At 50.4% G+C, this 14,142-nt stretch overlaps 1 protein-coding gene across 1 annotated transcript in view; it reads left to right on the forward strand.

The window, feature by feature from the left end:
- PHLPP1 (PH domain and leucine rich repeat protein phosphatase 1) overlaps positions 1-7,278 on the forward strand; it is a 212,986-nt gene extending 205,708 nt beyond the window's left edge. Inside the window, exons 15-17 of the mRNA XM_036822823.1 lie at positions 469-663; positions 3,068-3,296; positions 5,832-7,278. Of these exons, the coding sequence (XP_036678718.1) occupies positions 469-663; positions 3,068-3,296; positions 5,832-6,983 (1,576 nt within the window). The 3' untranslated portion in view covers positions 6,984-7,278. The remainder of the gene's footprint in view (positions 1-468; positions 664-3,067; positions 3,297-5,831) is intronic.
- Positions 7,279-14,142: the final 6,864 nt, after the last annotated feature.

Raw genomic sequence — 14,142 nt, forward strand, 5'->3', positions numbered from 1 at the left:
AGAGACTCTGCAGGCCTCTAGAGCGCCCTGTGCGGCTCTCCTCCCACCAGTATATACTTTTCCTGTACTTTTCCTAGTGTTTTAGTTGTTACTCCATTTTTGCTCCATGTGGAAGTTCTCCTTGATAAATGTTTTGTGAATGAATGTGCACATATGCATTCATAATCTGGTGTTATTTCCCATGCCTCCTACTGTCTTTCTTTCACTAGTATTTAAAAATAAAATCATCAGAAGAGGAGAGTGGGGGAAAGCCATGAAGCATAAATAAATATGTGCTTATCATTTTTCTTCACTCACAGAAATTAGTTGATATAAATTAGCTGGGGTTAGTTTACCTATTCTTAATCTATGTGGAGTCAAGAAGAAAGAGACAAGACTGGATTAAGCAAATCTGAAAAAAACTCAGTTGGTTTGGGCATGGAGAAGGAATGATGAGTCAACTTAGCACAAAGCATTCTTGCTTTGCAGGTTGTGTGTTGCAGCCCTGTCGGTGAATAACTTCCGTGACAACCGGGAGGCCCTGTATGGTGTATTTGATGGAGACCGGAACGTGGAGGTGCCCTACCTTCTCCAGTGTACCATGAGTGACATTTTGGCGGAAGAGCTGCAGAAAACAAAAAACGAAGAAGAATACATGGTCAATACGTTCATTGTTATGCAAAGGTAAAACTTAGATCACCTGCCCTGTGTTTTCTTGCTCTTCTTTGAGTGTTTGCCATCTGGTTAGAAAAACAGGTGTCCAGTAATCTCAAAGCCTGTTGTTGAATATGCGTGATTCAAGATGCATTCAGGCGATTTGGTTTTGCCCAAGTATCCGGGCTGGACTGTGTTCCGTTTGAGACACACTGATGTTCAGACAACTTTGTTGGAGGCCGAGTCAGTGACAGGAATTCAGTTTCTCCCAGAACCGGTCTCATAGGCCCGTCGTGATTCCAGATTTTCACCAGATCGTTTACGACACACTCCCCTCACCCCAAATCATGTGAGCGCCAGACACTCTTTAGACCTTCTGGCGTGTGGACTGCTCTTTGAAATGGACTGTTTCCATCTCGGTTTGTTCCCCCTTATGAAACACTGTCACTGATTCAAGAAGTGCCAACCTTCGAGAACTTGAGATGGTCAAATTTTAGGCCAGGAGTTAAATCATTCTTCATATATTGTTTTTCCCCCTTTATTAAATGTTCAGTGTTACTAGTAGAATCCTAGGCCATTCCCTAGAGCTTTTGGTCACCGTGGAAGTTGTGGAATGTTGTTTCTAACTATGAGGGCTGCATGTTATGAGCATTCCCACATTCGAAGAATTGCTCGCTCTTTTGTCACTTTAAAGGCTTTGTAGGTTGTAAAGGAACTGCCTATTAATATTGTACTGCAAACACTTGCTCTTGTGGGACCAGGAAGTGGAGAGTGCTCTAAAGGTCATGGGAACAATGACTATCTTTTCTCTTTCTCTCCCTTTTCCCTGCCTTGATAATCTGCCAGAGGAAGTATCTTTGCAACAGGAGTAGAAAAAGTGTCTGCTAAGGAATGCTGGCCCAGAGAAGCCTTGAAAGTTCCCCTAAGTCCTGAATACTCTTGAAGAGCTCATTAGAGGCAAGCCCAGTGGGGTTCTTTGCTGCTCGACTCACCTGTCTTTCAGATCCTCTAGTGGGCGTGTGCAGTTAATAATTGATGCTGATAACAGCTAATATTTAGTGAGCCCTTAATATATACCAGTCATTGTTCTAAATACCTTAATGCCATAAGGTATAAGACAGGGACATCTATCTACTTTGCTGTTTTGACCACCATCTTGTTTTAGGAAAAAAGCCAACACATTTCATATATACAGACACACGTAACACACACACACACCCTTCACACACTCCTAAGCGGTCTACTTTTTATAGACCCTCAAACACTGGATGAGAATTAAGAACTTAAGAGCCTCAGACTCTGATTACTAGCTGTACTTCTCACAAATACCATCCTAATTCTGGCTTTGCTGGGAGGAATCTTTGTGCCTTTGACAGGAAGAAAGCAGTGCTGCCTTGGCAGGGCCTAAAGTCCAGTCTGGTCGTAGATGTGCAGAAGTTGGAGTTTAGAGACCCAGATTGTCAGCCCATCTCTAGGTCATTTGCTTGCCTCTTACTTTCCCTGTTGGTTAACAGGATGTGGGGTGTGTGGTGATCTTTTCAGTCCTCAGGAGAACTGTATGTTCTCTGTGCCTGACATCCTAATTTATATGAACAGGCAGCCCTGGTTTCCATCGCTAGTGGTGCCCCTTGCCTAACCTAGACAGGGTCTGCCTTTGTAAACGGGGGCGTCTGTCCATCTTAACCTTTTGTACCACCCAGGATCCATCTGGGAGGCACTGCCATCTGTGGGGCTTTTGAGAAGAGTTCTTACCTCCTTTTGATTGTTAGAACTTGCAGGTGTCTTGTGTATTCAATACGTGTATGGACTGATGGTGAATAAAAGCACTTTGGAGCTTCATTACTAGAATGTCCTTTCTGTGAACATTCTAGAATAGACATCACTCATCTAGAAAGTCTGCACTGTATAGGACAAGAACATGAATGGTGCAGCACTTGAAAGCATGTCCCAGCAAACATCCTAATAAAGAGAGAGGGTGGTCAGGTAATTCTGAAGTGTCAGTGGGTGTAGTGTGTTTACACCTGCTCCTGTTAAGTGGTCACTCCGGCTGTCCTCTCTCGGGAGCAGAGGGGATTTAGAGAGGAGGATGAAGAGAGAAGCGGTCATTCCCGCTGTCTCTGGGGCACGCCGATACGGGAGTGGCAGTCTGGATGCAGCAGGATAAGGGCTCCTTTATTCCACAGCAGCTCCTTGGGTCTTTCGTGGTGAAGTGACACCTGCCCCAGTTGTGAGCAGACACCTCTCCGTGTGTGTGTCTGTGTGTGTCAGATTCCACAGGCTCTTTTCCTGAGTTGAGCAGTGCCTGCTTTGGTGAAAGAGGCCTGGTGGAGCCCCAAGTTCTGTTTTTCCTCCTAGCCCCGTCCAGTGGTACAGTCTGGCAAAACTACATGTGACGGGTGTGTGTGGGTTTTTACCCCATCTCTTCGTTTTCCAGGAAGCTTGGAACTGCTGGACAGAAACTTGGAGGTGCTGCTGTCCTTTGTCATATCAAGCATGACCCTGTGGACCCAGGAGGACCCTTCACCTTGACCTCTGCTAACGTGGGCAAGTGCCAAACGGTTCTCTGTCGGAATGGGAAGCCGCTGCCTCTGTCCAGATCATATGTTATGAGCTGTGAGGAAGAACTGAAGAGAATCAAACGGCACAAGGCCATTATCACGGAGGTGAGGAAGAGGGATTTTCCTCAGGATGGGGGAGGACAGGGCCAGGGTCGTGGCAGAATCAGCCAGGGAGCATTTCCCGCCAAAGAACATTCTTTAAACATTGACGTTAAAATTCCAAATCCGTAGTATCATAGAGCAAACTCTGTGTGTGATATGTCTGAAGACATTATAATATACAGAGTAATAAAATAGTTACCGACGGCCTCTCCGCATCGAGGGCTGTGCCGTGATACCATCTCATCCTCACAGCCGCTCTTCGGAGGCACTTCGGCGGGGGCTGAAGCCCCCAGCCCTGAAGTCACGCCGCTGGTCCTCCTGTCCTAGATCTGCTGCTTGCGGGCTACGACCTTTAAACCTGAAGCCTCAGACTCCTCCTCCGTAAAGTGGGCATGGCAGTGTATCTGTCCTGTCTTACGAGGCTCGTGTGCGTATCAGTGTAAATGTAACTAGTAGTGACTTTGGTTCATGCCTCCTGCTCCACTTGAGTAAGGCAGTGAGTGGTTCTCCGCCAGGGGCTGTTTCCCCCCGACAGGACACTTGCTAACGTCCGAGGACACTGTTGTTGTCACAACAGAAATGCTTGGGGCATGCAGCAGGGAGAAGCTAGGGATGCCGCTAGGCATGCTACGGTGCGCAGGACAGCCCCACAGCAAAGAATGATTCGGCCCAAAATGTCAGGAGCGCCGCTGTTGAGAAACACTGGTGTCAGTCTTCATTACAGAAGAGTCCCTGTAGCGCAGCTTCCAGAATGGGCTGGAGGAACTGTGCCCCACTCACTAGCTCATCCTACAGTGTGGGTCACCTGCTGTGCGCCAGAAACGCGATGTGGGCTACAGGCGGGATCCCCGGAGACACACGTCTGCCCCCAGGAGGCGTCCAGTCGTGTGGATGAAAGCCCTGGAGGCATGTGCGGCTCAGGTAGACGGTGGTGAGCGTTTGCAGCTCGGTAGAGAAGGACTTTGACTCCCGGCAGGCTGTGACAAGGGCCGTGAGAAAGATGCAGACGGGATCCACCACACGGGGCTGGCAGGGGAGGCTGCGCGCAGAATGTAGTTCCCTGCTTGTTCTGAGAGCAGAGAGGATTCAAATGGACGCTAGACAGTCTCAGATGGGATTGAATGAAACTATTAAACGTATTGAATTAAATGTTCAGCATTACACGATGCAAAGATTAACCATTTCTGCTACATAAATGCGTCACAGTTGGTGCTTCAGAGGTTTCTCCTGCTTTCTCTGCCTCCCTCTTCCTCGCTTTGTCTGTATCGCTGTGTTGGTTTTTTAAATTTCCCTGCCTTGAGGTATGCCCCCCCCCCCACACACACACACAGACAAAATCATTGATTCTGATGTGGTGAGATCTTAAAGGGTTGGGCAGAACAGCGAGGGTAATTTTTGACAAATTCCACATTTTGGGGAAGAACAAATATATTAGGAGAATTAAGAGCTGAAAATTGTGCTTGAAGCCCCGCTTTAGTAATTTTACTTCGAATTGTGCTGCCTGCTTGTATGCGTGGTGGGATTGTCTGCCGAGCTGGGGGGCGCACTTCCCAAATGAAGGAACGTGGTAGGGTTGGGAAGGGAGCGGGTATTCTCCGGAAGAAACACTTGCTTCGAGGGAGATGGTTAGACCATCACTATTCCCTCATCCCAGACACACATAAAAGTTGTCCTAATGGAGCCTCCTCTGGAAAAGGTGTTAAAAATAGGGGCATGTAGAGGCACGTCCTAGACCCGAGAACCTCAAACTTGAAGAATAAAGAATAGAGCAGGTACACCCTGGGGTTATCTCCCCTCCTCTCCTCCAGCTTCAGAGTAAAGGCTTTTTATTGGCAAGTGGTCTGAAACTTTGGTTTGTGGTTTATAGTGGCGTGAACTCGGCTGGACTGAAGCAGGAGACTTTGTCGTCTCCATTTGCTGCCAGGAAAGCGAGTTCAGGCAAGCGGTAGGAGCTGGCACTTCTCCTTAAGCATCTACCTCTCCAAATGCGATCAGTCGTACCCAGCTAGTCACCCCAAGATTTTCCCACCAATTGTTTTTAACCTTCTTACGTTTAAAACAGTGCCTCTCCCCTCACTTCTGGACCTTCAGACATTCCCGCCCCCGATGGTTGATGTGCTTTGGGGAGTGACCTAAGATTCCGGGCGTTATCTGGAACGCACCTGCCTCAGGGGCTGCTCTGCACTGGCTCATTCAGCAAGGCTCTTCCTCTCGGGACCCCCGTGGGTTCCAGGAGGCGCTAATCAGCCATGTTGCTGTGTCCGATGATGGTCTGCTTTGGAGATAGACGGGTCCCAATAAAGGGAGTAACTGAGATACTTTCCATTTGTCCCTCCTGCTTCTTACCTGCCCCGGGCTTCTGCCCCAGGGTTCTGATGACAGGTGGGCATGAACCACTCCCAGGAGGGTGGGCAGCCCCTCCCCCTGTGGGCCACGTGTCACGCTCCGGTGGTCCCCCAGGCAGGAGGCCCCAGGGAAGCCGCATGTCGCCCCGCGTGCTCCATGGTAACATCTGTTTGGAAACCCCTCTTCTTCCAGGATGGCAAAGTGAACGGAGTGACCGAGTCCACGCGCATCCTGGGCTACACGTTCCTGCACCCCAGCGTGGTGCCCCGCCCCCACGTGCAGTCCGTGGCCCTGACCCCGCAGGACGAGTTCTTCCTCCTGGGCAGCAAGGGCCTGTGGGACAGCCTGTCCGTCGAGGAGGCCGTGGGGGCCGTGCGCAACGTCCCCGACGCCCTGGCCGCCGCCAAGAAGCTGTGCACGCTGGCGCAGAGCTACGGCTGCCGCGACAGCGTCAGCGCCGTGGTGGTGCAGCTCAGCGTCCCCGAGGACAGCTTCTGCTGCTGCGAGCTCGGCGCCGGCGGGCCCGTGCCGCCGCCCAGCCCCGGCACCTTCCCGCCCTCCGTCAGCATGGCCATCAAGGAGCGGCCCGCCGACGGGCTGGGCGTGCCGTCGTCCAGCAGCGGCCTGGCCTCGGAGATGAGCAGCGAGCTGTCCACGTCCGAGATGAGCAGCGAGGTGGGGTCCACGGCCTCGGACGAGCCCCCGCCGGGCGCCCTGAGCGAGAGCAGCCCCGCCTGCCCCAGCGAGCCGCGCTGCTCGCTGCACCCCGCCTGCCCGTCCAGCTCCTTCCAGCGCCAGCTGTCCAGCGCCACCTTCTCCAGCGCCTTCTCCGACAACGGCCTCGACAGCGACGACGAAGAGCCCATCGAGGGCGTCTTCACCAACGGCAGCCGGGTGGAGGTGGAGGTGGACGTCCACTGCGGCCGCGCCAAGGAGGAGGGGAGGCAGCAGCCCCTGCTGCAGCTGCCGGCCGACGCCAGCGACGAGGGCATCGTCATCAGCGCCAACGAGGACGAGCCGGCCCTGCCCCGCAGGGCGGACTGTGCCGCCGTGGGGACCGTGGGGCGCCGGCGGGCTAACGGCTCCGTGGCGCCCCAGGAACGGAGCCACAACGTGATAGAGGTGGCCACGGACGCGCCTCTCCGCAAGCCGGGGGGCTATTTTGCAGCCCCGGCTCAGCCGGATCCTGACGATCAGTTCATCATTCCCCCGGAGCTGGAGGAGGAGGTCAAAGAGATCATGAAACACCAGCAGCCGCCGCCGCCCTCACAGCTCCACGTGCAGCCGCCGCCGCGGCAGTGCCCGGTGGACCAGCTGCCGGACTCCTGTGACACGCCGCTATGACCCACCGTGCGCTGCTTCAAAATAAACTAACCAACAAAGGCTGAGTTGCCAGAGCCTCCCGGGCTCCCATTAAACCAGGGGTTTACTCCACGCCCTTCTCCCAGACGCTTTCCCAGCCTGTCTTTGCAGCCAGTCTGTAGGGTCCCCTTCTGTTGGTCATTTTTTTAAAAAAATAATTACCACTTTTCTTCTCGTGATGCTGTACCAATATGATTTAAATTTGTTAACTTCTTCCCCTAACATATCAGATGTGTAAAGACAAAGAACAAAAGGTTTAATATATTACAGAGAAACAGTTAATGTTAATACTTTTTAAAGTGGCTTTGTGTTGTTTTGTTTGTCTGGAAGGCAGGGCAGGTTGCCAGTGCTAAATGATTTAATAATACTGTAATTCTGTATTTCTTTGCGGGAGGCGGGGGGAAGCCTTTTTTTTTTTTGTCTTGAAAATGATAGACATTTGTAGAATATGGAGACTAACTCCTAGGAGTTGCTTTACTCTGTCAGGTGACCTAAGTCACTGGGATTCACTAATTTTCTCTGAGAGAACAGTTGATTGAAAAATTTCTATTGTAAATAGCTCAGTGTTGTATAGTGATGCTTCACATGTTTTGTAGTTTTGGCATAAGGGACTAAACAACTGACTTCCCTCCCCTCCCCCTCTGACACACCTTCCCGCCCACACCCCCCCTCCCCCCACCTTTTTAATTCACTGAATGATGAGCCTGAGCGTTGCTAAGAGCATTGCTGTTCAAATAAGGTGGACCTTAGGCCACTGGAAACGAACCTGCACCCGAGGGGCCTCGGACCCTTTTTCTTCCTCTCCTGTTCCCACCCAGCCTCTTTTGCAGACACTTTTTAATTGTGTTCCTTAATGCTGCCACAATCAGCATGATTGTATAGAATTCAGTTAGATCATTTACATACCAAGAGTTATATTAAAGCAGAATGCACAAATGAACATGTCATTTTTGTTATAATAAATATAAAATTTACAAGTATTGGACCCATCTGCTTTTGTCTTAAGAGCCAGATGTGTCTTGCAGATGATGACACCCAGCTTGGGTTTGGAATGAATGCATGTAACTTTGGGGTCATCAGATATTTCCGACTTTGATTTTTTTTGAAGGGAAAATACCCAACAGGTTAACCTACATTGAACGAACGTAGTGAAATCAACCCTGTGGTTAACAATACGCGTAGCTGGTCTTACAGCCTTTCTGTTTCTTCCTGTTATTGTGTAGGGTAGATGGTAAAAGGGGAATAGATGAGGTTGCATAGAGGAGATCCCTGGAAAACTCCCAGAAAACCAAATTGGTTTCCAGTTCTCTCAAGGCCCCCTCAGTCACCTGAACATGTTAATAGATCTTTTTATAAAAATTGGAGTATAGTTGATTAACAATGTACACCGGAGCTGGTTGCCTCGCTCTCTACCCCTAGCAGAAATAATGTCAGTGCAGTGGGGTCCACTAGGAAATCCCGTATTCCTAGCTGACTTACTGGCCCCATGTACAGACTCTAGTGCCCCACCCCTCCCCGCCGACCCTGCATCTTGTGAACCATGTTTTGGAGATGCTGCAGGTCTTCTCTCTTGTCTCATGTGGACCAGCTTCCCAGGTAGAATGGTTTTCCTTCTTCAGATCTGCCCTCCAGTGGTACCTGGCTGGTTCAGTGACAGGACATGGCAACTAGTCTTTCTTGTAGACTCGGTAATGGGCTGTCCGTCCCCTGACTAGGTGGCCAGATCAGAGGACACCCCCCCCCTCTTGTCTTGGTGACGTCCGTTCTTCATTCCGTGTCAGGCTACTTGTACACCGTGTACTTTGAAAACCACTAAGGCTGTGGAAGAAGATTGAGCTCCTCTCAGCCCCATAAGGGACCCAGTGACCAAGGGACGAGATTGCCCAAGCCCGGGCAGAGCTCTCTGCTCTAGAGCCGGAGCAAAACCATCTCAGGATCCCTGCGCCCAGCCCCACCCACCAGCACCTTGCTGCCCAGTCGCCCCTCTGCTCCAGGCGGATCGGAGCAGACTTGAGAGGCTCTGGGTTTTCGCCCCAGTGCCTTAGTCACTACAGAAGATCTGGGCTGGCTCTCTGACCTCCTCGGTGCCTAAATCCCCTGTGGACAGGGCTCACCGGTTGCCTTGCGCGGGGCCTGCCCAGACGGTCAGTGTGGCTCCGATTCCACGGCAGCTCCCTTCCAGAGGAGCCAACACTTCCGCCCTGAGCGTGGCCAACAGAGGCAGCAACAATTTGAGGAGTCCACGATGGGTCCCACAGCAACTGCTTGTGCCAGGGGCAGCCGCTGGGCCCAGCGAGTCCCAGGTGGGGACTCACCTCACGTCCTAACGTGTGTGGCTGACTGGGAGAAGGCGCACAGGCCTGGCGCTGCTGTTCTCCTAAGGCCGCCAGTTCAGTGAGTGCTTGCTTCTCAGTTTCTTAGACCATTCAGTCACATTGAGCACGTGCCGCATATAAGGTACTATGGAGATAAAGGACAAAACTTTGCCCTTTGGGAGCTTGGGGTAAATAGGCATGTGGGTGACAAGTAAGAGATGAGCACATATGAAGCGGCTAAAGACGCGGAGACCTACTACTGGGCCTCCTTGCTCTTGCCTAGGAGCCTCCCAGTTATTGCCTGAGGAGTTTCTTTTCACTTCTGCTCAGCAAGGTAGCATCTAATAATGTACGCAGAACTGCTTATAAAACTGTGAAGTGCTTAATTGAAGATTCCTCAAAGCCACGGGATCTCCAGGGTGAGTATGAGGGGGAAGGGCATCCCCCAGCCCCACCCCACACTCTGTCCTTCCTGCTGGGAAGGCCAGCGAATTGGGAAAGGGCTGGCGGGTGGGTGGGTAAGAGGTTGGAAGCTCTGACGGGGCTCGCAGCCTTGCTAATAGACTCAGAGCTCCCTACCGAGGACCCTGGAAGTTGCTTGGTGTTGGATCAGCCACAGGCTGCCACGTGTGTGCCCACAGAATAGTGGCTTTCCGGAGGGCACCAGAGCCAGGCTCCGGAGCCCCGACTCCCAATCTGACCTGGTTTCTCTAGATTGCTTTTGTCACAGCACCACCTGCTGGTGAGATTAGATTTTGGGTGGAAATGGGCATGACTCTTGGTCTTTCTCTTGCCCCTTTTCCAAAAGAAAGTTTTAGTTACTTTCATTCCTAGACACCTGACAGAAAGCAATCTCCAGCACTGTTAAGTAGTCAGAGAAATGTTAGGGACACTGACGTGCAGACATATCAAGATGTGTAGCCGGAATCATAGCATCGACCTGGGAGAGAGGAAGTCAGTCTCCAACATCCATCTAATTCTCCATTCCCCACAGGGAAAAATAAATAAACCCCCCTAACACGCCTTGGATCTGATAGGGCAACACCAGCTCATTGCTGGCACTGCCCAACGGGGAGAAAGAACCATTCCCACGCGAACACTCATCAGAAGGCACTTTGAATTGACTCTGACACGTCAGGAAACAGAATTTTTGTACAGTGTGGGGTTGTGGTATCTGCCCTCCCTTCCTCCCAACCACGTAATTTGTAGATAGTAAAGCCTTATGTAAGTGGAAGTATTGTCATTGTTGTAAGTAAAGAACTAAGGGTGGTCAGATAGAAAATAATTGGGAACACAGCAAAAGTAGTTTTTTACATTAAAAACTCCCAGAGAGGGAAAAAAACAAAAACTCCTAGGAAACATCTGTTGGAACTGTTACAGGAGGGAGGGATGATGTCATGGTAGAAAAAAATAGGCTTTCCTCATTTCTTGCCATTGAATTTCATTTTCTTTCAGTTCATCCCCCCAAAATGCATTTTGTGCAAATGGATCTGTGCAAACTTTATTTCCCTATTGTTGTTCACCTGTTGTGAACTGATTCCTGTTGCTGCGTCTTTGAAAGATGGCTCTCAAGGTTGTCCCCTCACCCCACCCTTAGCAAAATCGCAACCAAGTTCAGACTTAGCTTGGCAGATCCAGTGCCCTGATCGGTAACAAAGCAGGAACTACATCTAGCAGACAAAGCTTTGGGCGAGTGAGAGGAAGCAAGCTTCACAGCCACCTCACACCCACCCGATTCACCATGTCCGTTCGCGCCACGCGTTTAGGAAGCACCAGCCAGAGCCGCCGCTCAGCTCTGGGCCCCTGCCCAGGACCACAAATGCAGCGGGGCTTGGGTGCCACAGTGGCTGTGCTGACCTCCTGAGGTCTTGGTCTCAGCCAGGTGAGGGCAGACTACAGGCCCTACATGTTGCCCCCTGCCTTCTAGAAGACTAAGGTTGAACCTTGACAGGAGGAAAGGGGCCAAGGGGTCCCCAAGGCCACCTTCCACTTTTCAGGCTGTGTGGTAAAGTAAAAAGCCACGCTGTCCCCTGCCCTGAATTTAAGGACCCATAAACAAGTGCTGCTTTTGTTGGGCTCCAGTTCATTAGTCCTTTCATTTTCTTCTAAATCAGAAACACAATGTTCTATCCTGTTCAAAGGGGGCAGGGCAGAACACGTGGAGAATTTTCTCCCGTCTGCTTATGACTAGAACTTCTCCCATTGTCATTCCTCTCTTTTTCTAAAGCTGTGGAAGTAAAACTGGCTTCAGACTGAAATTTAAAGTACTTTTCTAGTCATTACTATTTCTTAGGTCTTATTCCAATAAACTGAACTTCCCCCTAATTCCTAATCTTATCTATTGGAAGAAAGTTGAAATGGCAACTAAGATCATTTTCCTAAATGGTGCAACTCCAGCTGTTGCCTTTTCCTGAACTCATTTACAGGTCATTTGCCTTTCTGAGTCTTTAAGAAAACTGTTTTGCAGTTAACGTTTGGAGGCTCTTTTTTTTTTTTTTTTAATGTGGACCATTTTTAAAGTCTTTATTGAATTTGTTACAGTATTGCTTCTGTTTTATGGTTTGGTTTTTTGGCCCCGAGGCGTGTGGGATCTTAGCTTCCCAACCAGGGATCGAACCCGCACCCCCTGCTTTGGAAGGCAAAGTCTTAACCACTGGACCGCCAGGGAAGTCCCATTTGGAGGTTCTTAAGTCAGTTTTCCACTTAACAGAAATTGCCCTGTAAGCCAGGAATAAATCATGCACGCAAAATAAAGTCTTTTGTTTGTTTGATGGTCTACAATGCATTTTAAGAACTACTCAAATACTCCTTTTCCTAGAGCGTTTCAGTAGGTTAAAGATAGTTCATTGAAATGTGGCCCACCCCTGCTTATCCTAAGCACAATCACCCCCACTGTTTCCTCAGGAGCTGAAACCACCATCTCTCACAGGTAAACCCACGGGACTTTTTTCCTGGAAACTTCATTAGGCATGTATTTCAATGCTGTCTGCAAATAATTTGCATATACCCTTCATGTAAACATTTTTGAGTCCTCCAGCTTTCAAATTTAAAATCTCATCATGATATTCCTTAGATTACAACATGTTGGGTTTTGTCTTCACTCCTTTTCTGTTACCAACACATGTTCTAAGGGATGAGACGCTGCGTGTTGGGGAAAGAAAGGGCCACGGGCAGGAAAGCCCTAGCCCACCTGTGTGACCACAGTGGCGCCTCTCCTGTCCATTTCCATCCATTCTGAGCATCGTGGGGCAGGAATGATCTCGAGAGTTCACCCAGTGCCCACTTCTAGGCAGAATCCAAACTGTTGCTCTGCTGAGTGGAATTTTATTTTTTCCAAAGATAGAGGCTCTCTGACCTCCTTCATAAACTGTTGACCACCTACAGGCAGAAGTTGAGTCCCCACTCTGTGCAGAAGTGCCAGGGTGGGCGGAGCACAGTGAGAGGCCCACAAGGATGAAAAATAAAGCACGTTTTAAAAGATGACGCTACTGGACTTCCCTGGTGGTGCAGTGGTTAAGAATCCGCCTCCCAATGCGGGGGACACGGGTTCGATCCCTGGTCCGGGAAGATCCCACATTCCGCGGAGCAACTAAGCCCGTGCGCCACAACTACTGAGCCTGCACTCTAGAGCCCACGAGCCACAACTACTGAAGCCCGCGCGCCTAGAGCCCGTGCTCCGCAACAAGAGAAGCCACTGCAATGAGAAGCCCACGCACCGCAACGAAGAGTAGCCCCCGCTCGCCGCAACTAGAGAAAGCCCGTGCGCAGCAACGAAGACCCAACGCAGCCAAAAATAAATAAATAAATTTTAAAAAAAGATGACGCTACTACTGCAGAGACCCACATAACCAAGAATGCAGGGAGACGGGGTGGGTCTCCAGGTCTGAGATCGCAAAGGGCCAACCCCAAGCTCAGAATTGTCTGTAAATCCCAGCCCCGCAGGGTGGTCACTGAGATCCAGCGCTGTGAGGAGTTCTTCCCGTCCACCAGCGGCCTTCAAACGTTCCTGCCGTGACTTCCTGAGGGATGATACTGACTTCCCACCTCCAGTGAACAAAGAAGGGGGAAGGGCCCACCTGCCACCAGCTGCTCCTCATTAACGCCGAGCTCGGATTCCTTCCTGCAATGGAGAGCCAGTAATAACCTTGACCGCTTCCACCCTAGGAGCCTTGCCACAGAGCCTCTTCCAAGTGTGCTGAGCGCAGAGGGTGCAAGGACAGAGCAGATGGACCCTGGGCCTGCTTTTACAGAGCTCTGAAGACTCAAACTCTTGGGACGGAAAAGAACAGAAAGACCAATGCTCCTTTGCTCTGCCCATCAAACACCATCACAACCATTTCCTAGCTGTTTTTCTCCAATAGGCAGGGTTTTATTTTGAGCAACTTTGAATTCTACACACCTGTGGAAGATAGACACAGCAGCTGTCTCTAGCACGCTGACCTCAGAGCTCCCTCTGCTTCACGTTTAATTCCTTTTCTGCAACCCATCCCTTGGTACCATACCTGAGATACACACGCCCATTTGTTTAAAAAAAAAAAAAAATGTTTGCAGCCTTTTCCCCTCCACTCCAGCACACTGAGGATGGGCCTCACTCACTTGCAGATGCACAAGGCTCTCCACATCCAGGGTTGAAGATGGGTCCCTTGGCCTCCACTGGAAATCGCTGACTTGTTACTTTAGCGGGGCTTCTGCTACAAGCCGCCTCAAGGTGTCCAAGCGCCTGTCCTAGAGATGAGTCCAGCCCTCCCCCTTTTCGCTTCCAGCTGGGCCGGAAATAAAACCACTGGTTCATGCACATGGCGCCCTGCCTACTGTTTGCAACTTCC

The sequence above is a fragment of the Balaenoptera musculus genome, chromosome 14, assembly GCF_009873245.2.
Source record: "Balaenoptera musculus isolate JJ_BM4_2016_0621 chromosome 14, mBalMus1.pri.v3, whole genome shotgun sequence".
NCBI classification, from domain to species: Eukaryota; Metazoa; Chordata; class Mammalia; order Artiodactyla; family Balaenopteridae; genus Balaenoptera; species Balaenoptera musculus.